Source organism: Lynx canadensis, chromosome B1 (assembly GCF_007474595.2).
Source record: "Lynx canadensis isolate LIC74 chromosome B1, mLynCan4.pri.v2, whole genome shotgun sequence".
In the NCBI taxonomy this organism is placed as follows: Eukaryota; Metazoa; Chordata; class Mammalia; order Carnivora; family Felidae; genus Lynx; species Lynx canadensis.
The window spans coordinates 27872960-27895385 of NC_044306.2; the positions used below are offsets into that span (position 1 = coordinate 27872960).

The following is a 22426-nucleotide window of genomic DNA, read 5'->3' on the forward strand; positions in this document are numbered from 1 at the left end:
AGGGGTAGAGAGAGGAGACACAGAATCTGAAGCAGGCTTCAGGCTCCGAGTTGTCAGCACAGAGCCTGATGTGGGGCTTGAACTCAAAAACCGTGAGATCTGAGCCGAGGTCAGACACAACCGACTGAGCCACCCAGGTGCCCCAAAGTGTTACATTAATTTTAGGTGTACGTTGTAGTGCTCTACCTTCCCCTTTTGTGAGTTGCCTCAACAAGGTTACATTTCTGCTAACTCACTATAGGTTGAACTTAAGAGGAAGGTGATGATTAGAATGTATTGTACAGTCGTCAGTGCTTAGCTATGAAAAGTATGAGTGTCCCACAGAGGCCTGTTACCTCTATTCAGAGGTGGCCAAGAAACTAAGGTCCGTCAAGTCCAGCCAATGGGAAAGCAGGACAGAATGACTAATTCATGTTTGATGTGCGGACATGATTGTAACTGGGCGTTACCATTGACAGGCATCCAAACCATAGTAAACAAAATACTCGCTATCATGCAGAGAAGAGATAGGGAGTTGCTAGGTTAGAGTACATATTCATCACTGGCATTTTGTCCAGATACTAGATGAACAGGACTGTTGGCATCTAAATTTATTAGCTCTCCCCACCTCTACTCACAAGAATTTTCTGTTAGTGCATAGAAATGATACGTTTTTTCATTTCCTTCTGTATAGTTCCTGTAATTCTGTCATCTTTGACTTCTGTGATGATGCTGGGTAAAGATGCCAAATGGTTTTTGTGCCTCCTATTTCTGCCAGTCAACAGGATGTTTATAGTATTTACTGTGGGACATACACCAGGACAAATAGCTTTTAGCATCAAACAGTCATTTGTTATATCAGACTGCATGACGTTGGCTCCTGGCATTTGTTTGTATCATATGAGGGATACTTAGCTTTTTATATAGAAATTGTCCTTTTCATACTTAATAGTTATTGTTCGTTAATTAAAACTTTAAAATCTCTTCCTCTCCAAAATGTCAGTGTCTTACAACTTTTAGGGAAAATTATGAGTACTGTTCTTAACAAGTATCTGATACTGTCTTCTAATCTTTGTGACTTTTCTAGTAGTATTTCTCAGTGTGGGTTCTATGCACTGCCTATAGCAGTATACTCTAAAGCCCTTGCTAAGATTGCAGCCTCCAAGGTCTTGTTCTTTCTTAATCAGAATATCCAGGAATGAAGACCAAGGATCTTCATTTTAAGTAATCGTGTTGTCCCTGTCATCCTTAGGCACATTTAAGTTTGGGTGATCCTTCCCGTAGAAATTTTCTAGCGTGGTCTGTGGACCTGGCAGCTAGCTAGAAATGTAGAATCTCAGGCCCCACTCTAGATCTGCTGAATCAGTCTACATTTTAACAAATTTCTGTGTGACAAATTTGAATACTGATTTACCACTTCTTACAAGTAGTAAATTCTCATTAATCACTCCTTGCCTATTGGCTCGTTGATCTGCTTCTCAGATAGGTACTTAAAACACCCACAAACTTTTAACATCTCAAATTTAGGGAGTGTCTCAGGAGAATTACTCTCAATATTTTCAATAAAGGATCATAGTAAAACTTCATTGTGTCACTAGTTTAAGCACAGCTTGAGTGATTTCCTCCTAAATAAATGCAGGAGTACCTCATAAAATATAATTGCAAATCTGTTTCTCAGACAAAAGGGTCTGATTCTTCTCTGCCTGTGTGAAATTCACTCTGGGTCTGGCTCAAAGACCTCTGCTCCAAGATCAAGCAATGCCTTCGCAACAGGCCCTATGGCATTTGGCAGTGAGAAGCTTTCAGGGGCCACAACCTCATCTCAGTTGGGAGTAAGTATAATTGAATGTCGTTTGTATGTTCTTTTAAAACTAGAAAACCTTCCTGTGGATTTGGTGATGTGTTATATTATGTTTCCCAAATATGTCCGATCAGGAAAATCATCTGTTGCTTGTTAAAAATTCAGGCTCCTAAGCCTGAATCAGAATTTCAGGAGGTAAGATCTATTTTCTGACCAACAGTCTGGGCTTTCTTGCGATCAGGCATATGTAAGAAACACTGAATTATGTGACCTATTCTCCGCAAGATTAGCTTTCTGATTATATTTTTTGGAGCTCTTAATAGCCTCCCTTTTGGTTTTCTTGAACATATAGTGCCCTGAGAGCATGAGAGAAGCAGTTCAGGATTGTGAGTTTAATATTACTGAAAATCGGAAATGGAGATAACTAAGTACTGTATAATAGTGTCTGTCAGGGATTTAATAGTACTTGATTAGTTCTTTCATGCTTTCTATATTCCTTTGAAAATGCCTTAAAGATGGTCAGTAGTATGTCCATTCTACCTGTGGAGAGAGGAGAGATAGATCTAACTAAGGTGTGAAGTAACAAGCATCTAGGAGTGTTTGAGGAGTGTGTGCTTGGCAAGCATCTGTGGAGGGAAAGGGGTGGGGTTAAACTTGGCATTTGCCATCTCTTATCGAAGAACCTCACGTTTAAAACTTGAATGTGCTTTAACCTCACAGGTGAAACTTCTAAATACTTACTATTTAGAGAAATGGTGCTCCCTTTTCCTTGTAGTTAAACACTTCATGGGCCATCTTTTCTGAACTTCGCAGAAGAAACCTGGTTTTTAATTTTTTTGTTTGTTTGTTTTGAGAGTGACAGAGACAGCGTGAGTAGGGGGAGGGGCAGAGAGAAAGGGAGAGATCGAGAATCCCAAGCAGCATGGAGCTCGATGCAGGGATCGAACTCACGAAACTGTGAGATCATGACCTGAGCTGAAACCAAGAATCAGATGCTTAACTGACTGATCCACCCAGGGGCCCCAGAAACCTAGTTTTTAGAAAGAAACAAAATTGACCTCTAATTTAGGATTAGAGTCCTTTTATCTTGAACATTAAGACAGAAAGGTAATACTTAAGAAACAGTCTTAGAAACCACTGAATCTGTTATTTGTGTAAAACTATGATTAAATTAAGTAATGTTACCTAGTTTGGGATCTCAAATTCTTATATTTTATAAATCATTTTATGGTTTAAAATTTGTATTTTAATTTTTTTAATGTTTATTTATTTTTGACAGAAAGAGCATGAGCAGGGGAGGAGCAGAGAGAGAGAGAGGGAGACACAGAATCCAAAGCAGGTTCTAGGCTCTGAGCTCTCAGCACAGAGCCTGATGCGGGGCTCAAACTCACAGACCGCAAGATAATGACCTGAGCTTAATTTGGACGCTCAACTGACTGAGCCACCCAGGCGCCCCTCTTTTTTTTTTTTTTTTAATGTTTTTATTAAAAAAATAAAATGTTTTTATTAAAAAAAGACAGAGCATGAGCCAGGGGAGGGACAGAGAGAGAGGGAGACAGAATCTGAAGCAGGCTCCAGACTCTGAGCTGTCAGCACAGAGCCCGACGCGGGGCTCCAACTCACAGACTGTGAGATCGTGACCTGAGCTGAAGTTGGATGCTTAACCAACTGAGCCACCCAGGTGCCCCTGGTTTTAAGTTCTTAATTGTTTTTTTTTTTTTTTTTTTTTACGTTTATTTATTTTTGAGACAGAGAGAGACAGAGCATGAATGGGGGAGGGTCAGAGAGAGAGAGGGAGACACAGAATCTGAAACAGGCTCCAGGCTCTGAGCTGTCAGCACAGAGCCTGACGCGGGGCTCGAACTCACTACCCCAGATCATTACCTGAGCCAAAGTCCCACGCTTAACCAACTGAGCCACCCAGGCACCCCTTAATTGTTTTTAATAGATAGATAAAAAGGGAGCCTTTTCCTCTTAGAATTAAAACCTGACCTTTCTATGCAATAATTTAAATACTACCCAATTATGACTTTCTCCAGGATGAGTGTATCATTCTTAAATGTCAGATGCAGGAGGAAACTTAGATCCCTAATCTAAGGAGATTTAGATCCCTAATTCAAGATTATAGTGATAGGTGAATAAGATATGGGGGCGCCTGGGTGGCGCAGTCGGTTAAGCGTCCGACTTCAGCCAGGTCACGATCTCGCGGTCCGTGAGTTCGAGCCCCGCGTCGGGCTCTGGGCTGATGGCTCAGAGCCTGGAGCCTGTTTCTGATTCTGTGTCTCCCTCTCTCTCTGCCCCTCCCCCGTTCATGCTCTGTCTCTCTCTCTGTCGCAAAAATAAATAAACGTTGAAAAAAAAAAATTTAAAAAAAAAGATATGGTATCTGCTCTCAAGGAATTTATGGTTTAATTGGGAAGGACTTAACTAAAGCCCGTGAAGCAGTTTGGGAACAGAATGAGACACATGACTGTGGTACAGCAGTGCAACAGGAGTTCAAAGAAGGAAGGAGAGAATTGGAGCACTTGCAAGAAACCTCCTTCCTTGGCAAAAAAGAAGACTTGATTTGGGCTTCTAAGTCCAGAAGTAAGCTTTCTACACAAGTGAAGAATAAGTATGAAAGAAAAGGCTCTTAGCCTAGAATTAAGCAAGGTGTGGTGTTAAGATTGACCCATTAGAGCCCAGGGAAGAAAAGTGGCAGAAGAGAAGGGAATCATATTTATGGAATATTTATGTGGTGAGAGGAAACCTATTTTGTTAGTAGTGCTGATTGTGAAGTCAAAAACAATAGTTCTGTTATAGTCTTTTCTAAAATCTTGTGTGTGTGTATGTATATACATTTATTCTGTTTTTTAGAGATTTTTGAGCCATAAGGTGACTGCAGATAAAACCTAAAATTTTTGATGAACGGTATACTTTCCACCGCAGATTAAGACATGTGGAAGAAAATAAATGATGCTTGTGCTAGCCTTAGAGGGTCATCTAAAGGTTGTGGGCCAGTTGTCTAAGCACTGCTTACAGCTGGATGGTGTCAGAGGGAGGAGGGTATGAGGTTAGGGTTCCATAGTCCTCTTGCCTGGGCTCATAGTACCTGTGATACAATTTCAGGTAGCAAAAAAAAAAAAAAAAAAAAAAAAAAAGTATCATATGTGGCATTAACCATACTAAAAAGATTTTTTTTTTAAGTCATGGGTATATTGTAGTTTGGTATATATATACATTGTCTTAGATTTCTGGTGAGGTTTTATATTCTGTTGTATTCAGAACATAGGGAAATTCTTCCATGAGGCGCCAAATAAATTACACTTTGATAAATAGCTTAGGAGAATAGCCATTTGGAAGAACAATTGAGAAGTTTTGGCAAAACAGCAGCATATCTGGGATGTTGGTTGTATCTTTATTTGGTCATATTAGAGCACAGACTCTCTGGAACTGTGATAACTGTTTTAGATGTGCATATCTGAGTCTGTATTCTGGCTAGAGCTGGGCTGGCACAACCAGGTTCGAGGGAGATCACCGACAGGTTGAGTCATGTCCACTCTGAACAATCCTTCACATGCCCCAGGTTCTCTGACAATCTTGAGAATTTTTCCTCAGTTGGAAAGGAACAGTTTTGGAAACTGCCTTAGCTGTTTGAAATTCACAAAATGGAAAATAATGAGCTGGTTTCTGTAAAATGCACTGGTTTGTGCTCTTTACAAGTACTTTATGTCACAGGTGCATACCATGTTAAACTTGGAAAGGAATTCCAGGTTCCTGAAAGGGAGTGAAAGTGGTAGAGGTAGTGTGAATAACAGAATTTCACTCTGGAAATCCACTATTAATAATGAAATATTTGTCTTTGATGATACGCAGTTTGCGCAGTGGTCGTGTTATTTATTTATTTACTTATTTATTTAATGTTTATTTTTGAGAGAGATAGAATGCAACCAGGGGAGGGGCAGAGGGAGAGAGAGAGAGGGAGGGAGGGAGGGAGGGAGGGAGGGAGAGAGAGAGAGAGAGAGAGAAAATCTGAAACAGGCTCCAGACTCCAAGCTGTCAGCACAGAGCCTGATGGGGGGCTCGAACTCATGAGCTATGAGATAGATCATGACCTGAACTGAAGTTGGATTCTTAACCGACTGAGCCACCCAGCTGCCCCATGGTTTTTATTTAATAGCTACTTTTAGAATACTGTTTATTATGGGTAACTTTTCAGAGTCTCTTCAGCTGGCTAAATGAAGTCCTCTAAGTTTTTGGATTTGAATAATTTCATTCTTTAGTGTTTATTCTACCCCATCAGCAAGAAGTGTTAACTAGATAGCAGTGGAAGGACTCTGTTTACTTATTTAACAAAGACTTGTATAATTGTCAGGTACTTTTCTAAATGCTTTACAAATAAATAGTCACTTATTTAAACCTCTTAGCAACCTTATGAGGTAAGTTTTATTATATCTCCCATTTTATAGATGAGGAAACTGAGGCTCTGTTTAGTTTGTAAGTTGTCTAAGATTATTCAGATAATAGACATTGGAGCTGGGATTCAAATCCAGGCAATCTGGCTCTGGAGTTTGTGTGCTTAAAATACTGTGCTCTGTTAGCGCACATAGATTTAATCATGACCATTAGGTCAGTGTTTGTGATAACTGACTGCACATCAGTAGCTCTTTAGCCCATTTATCTTGCTTTGTGCTGACAGCTCTGCTGAATTCTTGAAACGTGTGGTTTACGATGTCACTATGTTTTATTACATGAATCATAAATAAAAAATACAATTTAAATATACATAAATATCTAGTGAAATGTGTACATTTCAATGGCTTGATTGAAAAGTTCTCAGTGGCAAGAACTAGGTCTTCTTGACTGATGTCCTTTGATTCTGGTAATGCCTTTACCAAAAACCCATCCTTTCACTGGACCTATGGAGTCAGAATGGAACCTGGAGACGGACTGTTCTACACCTTCACTTTCTCAATAAGGAAAGGGAGGCTCAGAGAGGTCAGTGTCCAAGCCCTCAACAGCTAGTTTTGAAGCAGAGATGGGAATTAAACCACCAAGTTCAATTTAGTGGTATTTTCCTTCCATTACAGTAATTGAAAAGTTTGTGCTGTGGGAGTTCAGATTACATATCTAACATTTTTAAATAGTTTACATCCATCTGTAAAGCATGTATTACTTTTGTTAATATAGGTTATTTCTCAGCTCCTCAAACCTCACTCATCATTTCTTTGTTTCTGACATTTGTTAGGTCTTTCGTTGTGCCTGACCAACACATACAGTTCTACTTAAAAATCCTGCCGAGTTTTCAGACGCCTGCGTCTATATACATAATTATACATACGCATAAGTAATATATTAACTTAATACTGACTTGATTCAAATGACCACATAAATGGTTTACAGACAGAGGCGGTTATCAAATTGAACAAATAGCGTCTCACTGGAAAGGTAGTTCCTATAGTAGGCTGTGGAATTATTAGTTGTGGCCTAAATACATTGAAGGTATTCTGGATTTGGAAATTCCTGTGATTGGAAAAGCTATGATAATCTAAAAGTGGAAGCTTACTCTTACTGGAAGAACACATTATAAGCACTGTGCTTTGCAGTGTTTGAAGAAAGTAACTAGCTTATGAATTACAGGAAGTAGCCAACTTAAAGTAGGTTGTATTCCAAATATTCGTGTGGTGTTTTAAATGCAAACAAGTATTGGCTGAATAAATTTTCACACAGAAACAGGTTTAGAAAAGTAGGTGGTTATTAAGAGAGCTTACCAAAGCCCTGTTCATACGGAATGTAGCCTGCATATATGTCTGTGTTCTCTGAACTTTCTGGGCTTGACCCTCTTAATCTTTTCCCTGATGATAGTTAAAATAGCAAATATATCAATTCAAAATAGTTTAATTTCCTGTATCATGTGAGATCTATCTTGAATGAGATATAATCAAAGTAGAACATAGCTAAGATATCATGTACTACAATAAAAGGTAGTGATTGAATACATCAAGAAAATTGTAATTTGAGTACAACACACTTCAAGAGTTGCATTTTTTTATATATATTATATATATATATATATATATAATATATATAAAATCTTGCCACTTAAAAAATCAATGAAGAAAAGACCAGTCTTCTGATAGAGCTTGGAAATGCAAAGGAATTTATAACTATATAGTTTCACATCCTAGTTTTACCAGCTGATATAAATGTCTTGATTAATGTTTATGTAATTATTTGTCAGGTTTGTCAGGCTTTTTTTTTTTTTTTTAATGTTTATTTTTGAGAGCGAGTGCAAACGGGGACGGGGCAGAGAGAGAGGGACAGAGGATCCGAAGCAGGCTCAGCACTGAGAACAGTGAGCCAGATATGGGGCTCAAACTCCTGAACTATGAGATCATGACCTGAACCAAAGTCGGACACTCAACAGACTAAGCCACCCAGGTGCCCCGTTTGTGTTAGTTTTTTGTTTTTTTTTTATTTTATTTTTTTATTTTTATTTTTTTTTTCAACGTTTTTATTTATTTTTGGGACAGAGAGAGACAGAGCATGAACGAGGGAGGGGCAGAGAGAGAGGGAGACACAGAATCCGAAGCAGGCTCCAGGCTCCGAGCCATCCGCCCAGAGCCTGACGCGGGGCTCGAACTCCCGGACCGCGAGATCGTGACCTGGCTGAAGTCGGACGCTTAACCGACTGCGCCACCCAGGCGCCCCTGTGTTAGTTTTTTTAAGTGTATAGTGTAAACTTTTAGATGATTGAAAGTTCATATACTATAAGAAGTAATACAGAGAGATCCTGTGTGCCTTTTCCCTAATGATAACATCTTGTAAAACATCTTGTAGCACAATATCACAATCAGGAAATTCACATTGATAGAATCCACTCATTTTCTTAAGATTTCCCCAGTTTTGTGTGTGTGGTGTCCTATGTAATTTTATCACATGTGCAGGTGTGTGTATCCACCACCACCGTATTTAAGATTATATAGATTAGCCCCATTACCACAGGGAATCCTTGTCATTGCCTTGATAAAACTGTGTATCCCCCTCCACCTCTTAATCCTCCTTTGTCCTTAACTCTTGCAAACTCATTTGCTTTTCATCTCTGTAATTTCATCATTTCAAGAATGTCCTATAAAAAGAATCAGGCAGTATGTAACCTTTAGGAATTGTTTTACTTTTTACTCAGCATAATTCCCTTGAGATTTATCTATGTTTTTTTGTATTAATAGTTGATTGCTTTTTATTGCTGAGTGATATTCCATGGCAGAGGTATACCCGTTTGTTTAACCATTCACCCTTTAAAGGAGATCTGGCTTGTTTGGTAATTATGAATCAAAAGTTTCCGAATATTTGTGTACGGGTTTTTGTGTGAACATAAATCTTTATTTCTCTCGGATAAAAAGACTCAAGAGTGCAATTGCTAGGTTGTATAGTTATTGCTTTTTTTTTTTTGTAAGTTTATTTCTGAGAGAGAGTGTGCAAGTGCACTTGCAGGGGAGGAGCAGAGAGAGAGAGAGAGAGAGAGAGAGAGAGAAAGAATCCCAAGGAGGCTCTCTGCTGACAGCATAGCAGCATAGAGCCCAGCATGGGGCTTGAACTCAAAAACTGAGATCATGACCTAGCTGAAATAAGAGACGCTAACTGACTGGGCCACCCAGGCACACACCGATAATTGCATTTTTTGATAAGAAACTGCCAAACTGTTTTCTAGACTGTGATTGTACCTTTTTATATTCCTGCCAGCAGTGTATCTAAGACGTAGGGTTTCTTCACATCCTTTCCAACGTTGGTATTCTCTTTATTTTTGTATCCGATGAGAGGATTCAATCCAGGATGAATGTTAAGCAAGTGGATGATTTAATGAATTTTGGATACTAATCGAATGTATAATGTAGCTAAAATATTGTATACAATAAAAAGTAGTGATTAAACAAATCAGAAATGTTCTCAAATTGAGTAAACTATACTTTTCATGTACCTTGAGTGATGCTACTTAATTCATACTTTCAGTTTCCCGTAAAAGTAGGTAGGAAGAGGTAGATGTTGTTATGTCCAAATTAAAGATTTTAGAGATTGATAATTTGCCTAATATCACTTCAAAATTTGTTTTCTCCTTGATAGGAATACTTAAACCATTAACCTTGATACTTTTTAAAATCTTTAATAGAACGAAAAGAGATTTCTCCTTCCTTCTTTAACGCTTGTCACATGAGGAAGTAGGAGTTGAGGATGCATGACCAGCCCGGGGGGGGGGGGGGGTAGGGTGCTGGCCAGAGTGGAATTTGCTCCTGGCCTTCTAAAGAGGTAGAGAGATAGTAATAAAAGGGACTCTAAGTCACACTTTTGAGGTTCATATTGTGGAAAATACTTAAGCATGTTACTTCCTTTTACTGTGCAAACTTTTTACCTTTCGCCCATTTTAAGCCTGTGTGTAACAGCTGCATGATAATATTATCAGTTGCAGCCTCTCTTAGGATTGATTTGCCTTTGGAGCATAAAAATGCATCTTCTTTTGAGTGGTGTAAGCTACTTTAATACAGATAAAATTTTCTGAGTCCTTACTGAGAACCTGAACTTGAGGCATTTCACTTCCTATTAATTTATTTAATCCTTCCAGCAAGTTTGTTAAGAAATTACCCCAGAATTTAATGGTTTAAACATTTGTTATTTCACAGTTTCTAAGGGTCAGGAATTTAGGAGAAGCTATGGTAGGTGGATCTAGCTCATGTTCTCTTGAGGATACAGTCAGGACATTGTTAGCTGGGGACTGCAGTCATAAGAAGCATTGACTGGGGCTGGAAAGTCTTCCAACATGGCCACATCACATGGCTTTTGACCAGAGGCCTCTCAGTTCCTATCACATGCACACATTTATGTATCTAGTTTCCTGTCTAGGCGAATTCAGACTCTAAATTTTTCTCCATGTTGTCTCTTGAGTATCAGTATGACATGGCAGCTGGCTTCCCCCAGAGCAAATGATCCAAGAGGGCCTGCTTCTGTTGAAGAAGCCACAATGCCTTGTTTGACCCAGTGTTTGAAGTTAACAGACTACATGCTACATGCTAACTACATGCTACCACTTCTGCTGTATTCTGTTCATTAGAGGTGAGTCACTCAGTGAAGCCCACACTGAAGGGGAGGAGAATCCAGCTTCACCTCTTGAATGGAAGAGTACAAAAAATGCTGTGGACATATTTAAAAACTGCCACAAGTAGGTACCATTGTTGTCTCTCGTTCCCAGATGAGGAAACTTCTGAATGGACAGATGAAGGTTCATAGCTAGTGAGTTGCAGAACTGGGATTTGAATCCCAGGAGTGTGGTTCCACATAAGTGCTTATTATTTATTGTTTTAGTACATATCCTCTTTACTGTCTTGAGTACTTATCCTGTTGAATGTGTATAAAAATCACAACTTTATTTCCTCATATTCCTCCATATCTGGATGTTCATAAATTATGTGGCTCTCTCTTATGCCTCATTCCTAGTACTGTGACTCAGTTTGACATTTACTCATTTAGTTCCTTATACAAATACTTGGCACCTACTGTTAAGTACTAGGATGCTCACCACTATCATATGGGGAAGAACATTCAGTTTGAAGGTGAACTGACCTGGCATCGAAGAATTTGAAGTATATATGGAGTCATTTCTCACAACTACACATGGGGAAACCAACTTTTTCCCACAGCTTTCTAGTTCGTTAGAACTGTGGTGCATTATGGATGGTTATTAAGAGTGCGCTGCAAACTGAAGTTCACAGTGGGATCAAGTTCCTCAAATGAACTTTATCCACTTAAGGTAAAAAACAAATCTTTTACAGCCCTGGGCGGTGTTGGGACCATAGCCCCTGATTCTGAATTTTTTTTCAGGTACTTTATGTGACTACAAAAAACTGCTTGGGATAGCTTTTTCTGTATAGTTGGGAGAGGTGGAATGACTTTTTTCTTATTTTGTGAAGCAGATCTGTTCAGTCACCTGAACTATGCAGAAGGAGAAAGAAAGGGCTTGAGATTTGGGTAATCTCTTCTTCTGCTTGTACTTCATTTTGTCAGTGCATGGAAAAGGCTGTATGCGGATAGCCCAGATAATCTTTCGGACATTCAACTTCATCGTACTCTATAGGATTAAAATCCTAAGGGCAAGTGCACATTAGGGGATTAAAATGCAAACTTCAGTTTACAATACACAGCATTAATGAATATGTTTGAAAATCTTCATGTTTTAGCAATGCAGGCAGTATAATTGAATGAAGAGTAGGATTATGTGGGCTATCCAAGGTTGAAACAGAGTTAGCCATCAGAAAGTTGACTTAAAAGGGACTAAGGGAAGCCAGCATCGATAAGGAGAGGACTAGAGGTAAGGGGGTAAAGCATCCTGATTTTATAAGGAACTTCTTATTGAACTCTAGGAACCTGACAACCATATACTATGTTGGACAGCACTCCATGAACTTCCTAATGAAGTTAAGTTCTTATATGCGCACATTTATGTATGTAGTTTCCTGGGAAACTCTAAATTCCTGACTTGTTTCTGGTACTCCCCTCCCTTTGTATCTGACAGGCCTAAGGAAGTTTCTTAATAATGAGGTTAAGGGCCCACATGTACAGACACATCTGCCTATTCTTGGGTAGTTTCAAACCCTAGAAATTCTTGATTTATCTCTTATCCTTTTAGATATATAGCAGACATGAGGTATGGCCTAGGTTGGACTTTGGTCTTAAGCAGTTGTATAACCCTGGGAGATGATGAGACCATCTGATTGACTATAAATTGACATTGGGTTGGGCCAGGATATCTCCTCAGTGAACCCAGTGGTGTGGTGTACCCAATGCTAACTTGCTGTCTCTGTTTCCTTTGCATATTCTGAGCCCTGCACATATGAGTTTATGGAACCATGGTGGTTCCACTTCTGTATGTGCTCCCATGAGTCTTCTTCCTTCTTTCCCTGATCTTACTGGAAACTTTCTGATCACTTTGGCAAAGGCACCCTGGTGTCCAGGGGCCCAAAGTAGGACTATAAATTTGGTTATTCTGTGGATACTGATCTTCTACAACTGAATATCACTCAGGGCAAACACTAGTGAATCCCTCAGAGCTAGGAAGACTTGCAATATGGATAATTACGTTTTAGATGATTAATCTAAAACTAAAACCTGGGAGTTTATAACAACAACATGGTAATAACCCTTCTATCCCATGGTTAATCGGTCCTTGGTGTCTGTAGCAACCTGGCCTCCTGAACCAAAGCATAACCTTCCCAGGGCTGGTAATGGAATGTGTCTTTAAGTCCAGTAGGGGGCCAGGAGAGTGGAACTTGACCACTTATCCCATCTTGAAATCCGTGCCAATAAGAAACTGGAGCTTGACCAAAGGCCGGTCAGTTTCTCTTGAGCTGCAACCAGAATAAAATTCCTGGCAGACCATTTTAATGATTGTGGTAATCCATTTTCATAGTGGCAATACATGAATGCGAAATCATAGCAGGCCAACAAAGCGGCCTTTGGAGATGAGATGACAAAGCCATCCTCAGCAGGATTCACTGTTGGGAGTTTCTTGTTTCAGGTGATGCTTACAGAAGAAGCAAATAACTAAATCCATCAATACTTCATTTAAAGAGAGTAAAATAATCTGTATGTAAAATTTAAAAACCAGGCTCTGAACCTCTTCCCTGCCTTGTGTGTTAAAACAACCCAGTGCTGTGGGGTTTATGCTGCACAGATATGTGGAGCTCTTTAACTTTTCTGTCCCTGAAACCAAGTTTATATTACATGATCTCCCAGAAGAAAGCTGGCACTTCCTTGGGAGTTGGAGAGTGCATGATCCCTGTGTTGTTGTTTTAGTGGGAAGTAGGGTGTTGACAAACCAAGAGACCCTTTTGACTGAAGCGAGGATGGTCCTGCTCCTAGGGCCTTAATTTAGAGTCATTGATGCCTGTTTTTAGTTAGATTTTATTTTTGGTGAAGGTACAAAGAAACACTGACTTTTGTCAGAATTGGAATGTGAAGCAAATTAAATGAATATATATACTTCTGCTGGATCAAATTTGTCCCTATGGAGCCACAGGCAGAAAAGTGAGACCAGCTAAGGACAGAAGGATAGGTTGGACCCAAGGTTCCTATTTCCAAATGAAGGAGATCTCTGTGGGCTGTGTGTATTCTCTTTTTAAGAAATGGTTTATGCTTCTGAATATTTAAATGCCTACGTGTATAAATATGTAAAATTAAAGTTCTCTGTAATAATTCCACCTTCCCTGCTATTGACAGAACAGTAATTTAGAAAACATTATTTCAGTACCTTTTTTTTTTTCCTTAAGCATCTACTAATAACAACACTTGAAAGAATTAAACTGGGGTTATAGACAAATTCTGGTGTTTGCCTTTTCACTTAATAGGAGCCTTTGTCAGTAGACATGGTTATCTACTCATCATTTTAAATGTGCAAGCTAGTAATTTTGAGTATTTTTTCAAAAAACCTTGTGGATGGTTCATTCATAGTGGGTTTGGGATTTATTTATACATAAGTATGTTTAAATCATTATTAAGTTGAAATGGGAGTGATTTTACTAGTAACCATATATTGATCTCTCTATGTTATTGTGTGTACAGTCCTGAATTTTTGTGATCTGTTTGTCTTTTGGTCTACGTTTTCAGTCTTTTTCGTTTTTCTCCCTTGCTTGTGATTCTTTTTATCTCCTTTCCTTTTCTTTTAAACTTGTCTCTAATAATGTTAACCTTTTCTGCCTTTTTGTCATATGAGTATTTGTCATTTGATGTTGTAACCATACTGATCTAGGTTGTGCCTGGGAAATTTGGTTACCTCCTCTTGTTTACCATGTTGTCAGCCAGAGGTGTCGACATGCAAGCATTTATTGTCTCCTGTGAATATACAGTATTCTTTTGTAGATTTCTAAAGTAATCCAAGAGAGATTTATAGACTATACACTCTGTGCCTAGGATTATGCTTACTACCAAATAAGAGACTGCAAACTCTAAAACAATTTGAAAGACCTTTGAAACACACAAGTATATTTACAGATAAGAATGGGTACCCCAAAAGAAAGACTTAAACCTATAGCACCTTTGAAAGCCTCTTTTGCGGGGCGCCTGGGTGGCGCAGTCGGTTAAGCGTCCGACTTCAGCCAGGTCACGATCTCGCGGTCCGTGAGTTCGAGCCCCGCGTCAGGCTCTGGGCTGATGGCTCAGAGCCTGGAGCCTGTTTCCGATTCTGTGTCTCCCTCTCTCTCTGCCCCTCCCCCGTTCATGCTCTGTCTCTCTCTGTCCCAAAAATAAATAAACGTTGAAAAAAAAATTAAAAAAAAAAAAAAGCCTCTTTTGGAGTTTGCATTTATAGGTTTAAGAATTTGGGTAGGTGGATAGAGAGCTTGCAGGGGATAGATTATCATAGATAGAAGTACCCTATGGGCTTCACTCATTAGAATGATGCAAATTAGTGACTTCCGTAGTTAATCATGAATCATTTAGAAAATGAGAACTAGCTTTTCCCAATCCTGTGAATTTGAGATGTACCTCAAGAGGTCAGCTCAGAGCAGCTAGAAGTGATCCCTAACATCTTCTTATAAACAACTAAAAAACATGCACAGAAAATGCCCGTAGGCCTAGAGTCTTTGGCCGCTATGGTGTTTACCAGATAGGGCTGCTGGCTGTAAAGTGTGATTCCTGCTGTGTACTGAAATGAAGCATTTGTTGGTTTATATTTTAATGTCTAGATTACCTGCAGGATAATCTGTGTTCTTTGTTAAACATAGGATCTTCCCATTTCAAGGCCTACTTTGACCATTCTGTCCAGGAAAACACAAACCTGACACAATGACTTTACTTACTGAATTAGAGTTTATTGAAGTCCGTCACTGAAACGTGGCTTGTCTTTCTGGTGGGAACTGGCACTGCCACTGAAGAACACATGGTTAGTTTTATCCAAAATGTAACTAGGGCCTCTAGAGGGAATGCCAGATAAGTGAGCAAAGAAGTCTCCTTGCTCTTACTGTCCAGTACAGGAGATTTCCCCTGGCATTTCTTTCAGTTCTTTTGTGGTAAAGATGAAATCGGAGGTACATCCACAGAATCCATTAGAGTCCCTTTGGGATAGAGCTGTCAGCAGCTTCATGTCTTGCACTTCTATGAGGCATGTTGTGTCCTTGACTAAGAAATGTGTTTCCCCATGTGTCTGATAAAGTAAACATCTGTGATGCTAGAGGCATAGTGCCAGGCACATCTGTGTCCACAGGCACTTCTGGTATGTTAAGGGCTGCCTTGGACAGTGATAGACCTGCCACAAAGTTCATTTGGTATCATTCATTTGTTATTTGGGGGACCTTTTTTTCCTGACTGTTTGATCATTTATGTGTCTCAAACTTTTCTTTCACTTTTGGTTACTTTGTGAATGAATTAAGCTTTCTGTTATCATATTTATTTGCATGTTCTGTCTCCTTCACTGGTCCTAAGCTCCCTGCAAGCAAGAAGCATGCTTTTTACCTTTGTGATTTCCACAGACATGGTAAAGACAAATGTTTTGCTATATAATGGTTAAGATTAAAAAAAAAAAAAAAGCATGGGGGTGAGAAGAATGGGGGGGAACTAAACTTTTCTTTAAAAAAACTTTTTTTTAATGTTTACTTTCTTTCCGAGGGGGGGAGAGACAGAGCGCGAGTGTAGGAGGGGCAGAGAAAGAGGGAGACACAGAATCCAAAGCAGGCTCCAGGCTCTGAGCTGTCAGCACAGAGTCCGACGCGGGGCTTGAGCTCACAAACTGCGAGATCGTACCTGAGCCGAAGTCGGATGCTTAACCAACTGAGCCACCCAGGCACCCCCCGCCCCCCTTTTGTTTATCCCCACGATCTAGAGCCCAGTCACAAGGAAAAAGCATGAGTTAGATATTCAGGAAGAGTTTTTTCCATTCATTATCCATGATTTTTTTTTTTTTTAACTTAAATTTCCTAGTCTGAGGAGATCTAAAAAGGATTCAAAGCATGTAGATTCCAAGCACTTTATTTGTGAGCTTTAGTTGTACTCATAAATACATAATGTAACTATTTGAAAATTATTTCTCCTAGCCAATGTGTTTTGTCAGAGGGGAGAATCTCTCTTCAGTGAGAGAAGAGATATCTTGGCAGCTTCTTGAAACAGATTCACTAGATTATAGGAAATGTAACTTGTGTCCATGTGTAAGTAAAATACTAGACATTTTAGTTGCCTCCGGTTTGAACAGAATTACTGCTTTGAGCCTCTTGTCATCTGTGAGTGCGTGGCAAGCTTAGGGCTAATGGGAGTTCAATTTTTTTTCATGTATAACACTTTGAGATACTAAAATCAGCGTCACTTCTAATTCTGAAATGTTTACATTAAAAGCTTCCTCTGTAAACTTAAAAATTTTTATTGATGTAAATACTGACATTGTTTATAGTTTCCTAAAGAAAACAATAAAAAAAAATCTAGGCAATTCTTCACAAAATAAAGTTATCTAGTACATGCATATCATAAAAAAAAAAGTATAAATAAGCTAATAAACATTCAAATCACTTCTTCCACCACTCAGGGCTAAACCATATAAATATACCCATTTTTGTGTATATGTCCTACAAACGCATGTTATACCTCTCAATACATGTGTGTAGGCTGTTTTACAGAATAAAATCAAACTATTTGTACTTTTCCCTTGAACATTCTTTTTCTTGGACATAATTTTTATTGCATAATATTGCATTTTGATGTAAATGAACCTTTATTTTAAAAAATTTTTTTTAACGTTTTTATTCATTTTTTGAGAGACAGGGTGTGAGCCGGGGAGTTGCAGAGAGAGAGAGAGAGAGAGAGGGAGACACAGAATCTGAAGCAGGCTCCAGGCTCCAAGCTGTCAGCACAGAGCCTGTCACAGGGCTCGAACTCAGGAATCGGTGAGATCATGACCTGAGCCAAAGTCAGACACATACCCGACTGGGCCACCTACGTGCCCCTGAACCTTGATTTATATCAAGTAATATTTTGATAACCCCCAGATTTCTATTTTGCTGGTAAATTGTTTGACTTGTAAGTTTGTAAAGTATTTTTCTTTAGAACAATACTATAAATGGTAGTTTATTTTCTAAGTTAACTCCCTAAATTTTAATTAATATCTGTCACATAGCTAAATGGACAAATGGCACTCCAGTGTTTAAACCATAGAATCTGCTTATTACATTATTTCCTTGGAAATCTGTAATCCAGTCAGTACCTGGCATAATGTCAGACATAATGGGTACTGAGCAAAATTTGAGTGAATGGGAGCTGGGATTCCCTCTCTTCCAGAGTGTCCTGGCTAGAGCAGCCAGGGACAGATGGTGTTTACTTACTTGGACTGTGAGAAGAACATTGTTGATGGCAGGGAGGGCATACTGGATACAGGATTCCCTCATCATCTGTGTCTTTGGCAGTTGTCAGTAATTTGGCCTTAGCTTTGGTAAAACAAAGTTCCTGGAAAAAGGAGTCTATCTCTGGCAAAGTTGAGGGAGACGGGAGAAGGCAAAAGGTAAATTGAATCTGATCAGCATTTGTAAAACAGTACTATCCAAGAGCAATGGAATACACATTTGTTTTTAAGTACACAGCATTTATCATGTTATGGTCCATAAAAGAAGGAATTGAAGGGCAGTTTTTTAAAAATTAAGCCTTATACCTACCATATCATTCAGCTCTTCCACTCCTAGGTAATTAACCAAGAAGAAAGAAAACATATATCCATACAAAGACTTGTACAAATCAATGCATGTTCATCTCCAAAGCCATTTTATTTGTAAAAGCAAAAACTAGAAATAACCCAAATGTCCCATCAGTTGAATGGATAAATGAACTGTGGTGTATCCATACAACCGAATACTACTCAATAATGAAAAGGAATAGACTATTAATCAACAGTGGATGAATCTCAGAATAGTTATGCTGAAGTTAAAAATCCAGCCAAAAAGAATACATACTTTATGGCTCCATTTGTAGAAACCATTGCACCATCCATAATCCTAGTGACAGAAGGCACAGATCAGTGATTGCCTGGGGATGTGGATGGTAGGACAGGGTAGCAGGAAACTTAGGTGATGGATATGTTAATTATCTTGATTGTTGTGCTGGTTTAATAGGTTATAATATGTGGAAACTTACCAAATTGTAGGGGTGCCTGGGTGGCTCAGTTGGTCAAGTATCTGACTCTTGATCTTGGCTCAGGTCATGATCTCACGGCTGGTGGGACTGAGCCCTGCTTTGGGCTTTGCACTGACAGCATGGAGCCTGCTTGGGATTCTCTCTCCCCCTCTGCCCCTCCCCTGGTCATGAATGTGCACGCACGCTCTCTCAGTTAAGTTTTTTTTTTTTTTAATGTTTATCAAATTGTAAATAAAATGTACAGTTTATTATGTAGTTGGCCCTTGATCCCTGTGGGGATTAGGAGCACCGATCGTCTGCACAGTCAAAATCCACATGTAACCTCTGTCTCCCTTATTACTTAACTCTCCTAATAGTCTACTATTGACTAGGAGTTTTACCAGTAACATAAACACATAGTTTGTATGTTATGTATTTTGTATGCTGTATTCTTACAATAAAATAAGCTGAGAAAAGTTATTAAGAAAATCATAGGGAAGAGAAAATACATTTACGGTACTAAACTGTATTGGGGGGAAAAATGTGCCTGTAAGTAGACCAGTTAGTTCAAACCTGTGTTCGTGGGCCAACTGTATATCCATTATAGCACAATAAAGTTATCTAAAATATGAATGAATAAAAATAAGGCCCTCATGATTCCGAGGCTGTTTACATCATCATAGTGTTGATTACACACCTGCCTGCAAATGGCATGACATTTTACTGTCTGCTGGGTCAATAAAGGGTCTTGCCTGCTTTGTGCTTCTTCACAACCAGAATCAATAGAAAGTGTTAGGGTTCTAGGAAATCTCCCAGTTTTGCACTGAGGAAAAATCTAGATTTATAGATGGTTAACAATACGGCATTGAATTTTTCTTAAGGTAGCAACATGATTTCTAATGCCGAACTTCATCAAATCGTATCAGCCTGAGTAGAGAAGAATAGAATATGTGGGGGTGGAGTCAGATTTTCTAGAAATAGAGTAGAATGGTGGTTACCAGGGGATCAAGATGGGGGAGACAAGATGTTGGCCAGAGATTACAAATTTCCAGCTAGAAGTTGTAGAAGTTATGGGTATCTAATGCTCAGCACTGTGATTATAGCTAACAATACTGTATTCCTTATACTGGAAAGTCAGAATAGATCTTAAATGTTTTCATCACAAAAAAAAGAAATGGTTGCTTATGTGACGCAGTAGTTAACGCTGTGGTGGTGATTACCAGTATATAAGTATATTGAACCATTACGTTGTACGTCTTAAACTTCTGCAATGTTACATGTTCATTATATCTCATTGTGTGTGGGAAGGTGTAGAAAACTTGACTGAAGGCACACAAAACACTAAAATAAGTAGAAAGAAAACATGGCGATGATAATTCAGTGATTTCTCCTTGCTTATTCAGTGAACACCAGATTCCTGAGGCATTGACTTTTGATGCCCCCTGTGGTTTGCTCTTCAGATACCTGTTCAGTTTTGGCTCACCCTTCTCCCAGAATATACTGTGCCATCACCCTCTTCATTGCCTTGGTTATTAGTATTTTCTCTGCCTCTGAGTCTTGCCCGTTTCCTCTTACACTTTGTACCTGTGTGATAATATTCTACCTATTCATTAAGTTCCCAGTCAAATGCTAACATGTTTTTTCTGATCCTCCCAAATGAAAGTGTGTCGTCAGTGTTCTGTATTGTAGTAGAAATTAATCACATAATTTGTGCCTTAGGCCTCATGGGGTATAGGTCAGTGAAGTCTTCCCTGCTGTTTTGGAACTGAGCAGATGGAGAGTTATGCATTTTGGCTACTATTTAGATGTGTTAAATAGTCAACAAACTTTTTACATTTATTAAAATTAATTGTTAATGCCGACGAGGGAGAGGCAAGGACAAACAGGAAAAACCAAAAATTGTTCCGATTTTTATTTTGGAACCATGTTTTGCAGTCATTTGATATAGAGCAGACAAGTGGTAGATTTGCTGTTCTCATGACTTCTGTTTTTCTTAAGCTCATATTTTAACTCTGTAGACCTTCTCTTCCCTTCACAGTGTTAGAACCAGGTAGTGGCTAATTGGGAAAGGAGAAATAAGTTTGTAAACTTAAATCAGCCAGAGGTAATTCACTCTGAGTAATTCCATAGAAATATTCAGGAGTTGCTTATTGGCATCTTAATGTTAGAATGTTAGTTGGGTTATGGAAAAAATATGAACTGGGTAGGACTCGTGAAGTATATGAAGGAATGTATTTTTGAGATTACAAGTGATAGCTGTTCTCTGGATTGTTCACTGTCTTGATCACTTCTGTTTATTTTCCAGGTCCGGACCCTATTTGTCAGTGGTCTCCCTCTGGATATCAAACCTCGGGAGCTCTATCTGCTTTTCAGACCATTTAAGGTACCTTTTCTCTTTGAGAAATTATAAAAAGCGACAAAAAGTATGTGTATAAGCTTCATGGGGGTTTCTGCAGGAAGAAATGATACGTTTGAGAAAGCATCTTGTAAAGTGACCTTCTTACAGGGTTGGTCAGTAAAGAAGATTTAATCACTCAGTTCCAGTGTATGGTCTTAGGAACGGCTGAAATTGCCTTTTGTCCTCCCCAACAGCTAATCTAGAAAAGTCTCTTTTACTAATGTGGACATGCATCTGACTCTTTGGCATGTAGAGCAGGCTTCGTGTCCTCCCTGTTTATCGTCTGCCAATTGGGAGTATTCTTGTGAGTGCAGACTACTGAAAATACCATCAATTACTGTTATTTATATTGCCAGTGCAGTAATATAAGTCAAGCCCTATTCCTACAAGGTTTATTAGTTGGAATACTGTTGTTAATATTGTTCTTTAGATACGTAAGTTAAGTGTACTTTTAAACTAAGTATTTTTAGACAAAGAACATAACCACCATTACTTTTTCTGTGAGAAGAATGTCCTAAATCTCATACAAAGTAAAACAGAATTTTAAAGAATTACTTGGTGTGCTGGGACATCACGAAATGCTTAACACAGTTGCCTGTCCATTGGGACTATCACAATAAAATCACTTTAGAGATAGTTATTTAACGTTGATAGAATTGAGAACGTAACAGGTAATTGGACCACCAAGGAGAAACCTTGAAGGCTAACCTGTGTGGAGGATAAGAGAAAGATGGGGCCGGGTACGTTGTGGGCTGGAGGCCTAGGCCCTCAAGGAGAGCATGTAGATAGAAGTCGTGATAAATTCAGGGGTTGTGTCTGAGCTGGTCAGTGAGGACATGTTAGCAGCAGTGCCTGTCCAGGAGCACATTTAGGATTAGGTGGTGGGCCATCTTGATTAATGATGAAACATCCATCCTGTTGAAGCATGACCCCAGCCACAGAGGCAAGACAGATTAAGGGACAGAATTCAGCTTCTCAGGGAGGAGAGAGTAGGATGTAACGGCTGAAAACATCTGGGTAGGAAAGGAAGAAAGAAGGTTGAAGGGGCAGCCAGCTAAAAACCAACAAAGGTAAGAATCTAGCTTATGTGCTAGGAAGGCACCATGTATTAATAGACCTGCCTCAATTCTGATAGCCATCCC

At 39.1% G+C, this 22426-nt stretch overlaps 1 protein-coding gene across 7 annotated transcripts in view; it reads left to right on the plus strand.

Moving 5' to 3' along the window:
* Positions 1 to 22426, plus strand: part of RBPMS (RNA binding protein, mRNA processing factor) — a 178173-nt gene that overhangs the window by 58171 nt on the left and 97576 nt on the right. For 6 of the 7 annotated variants that reach the window (XM_030312286.1, XM_030312284.2, XM_030312279.2 and 3 more), the window contains one exon: positions 21192 to 21269. In XM_030312286.1, coding sequence (XP_030168146.1) covers positions 21192 to 21269 — 78 coding nt within the window. Of the gene's footprint in view, positions 1 to 1657; positions 1812 to 21191; positions 21270 to 22426 lie in introns of all 7 variants that reach the window. The other variant, XM_030312285.1, reaches the window with a different exon arrangement.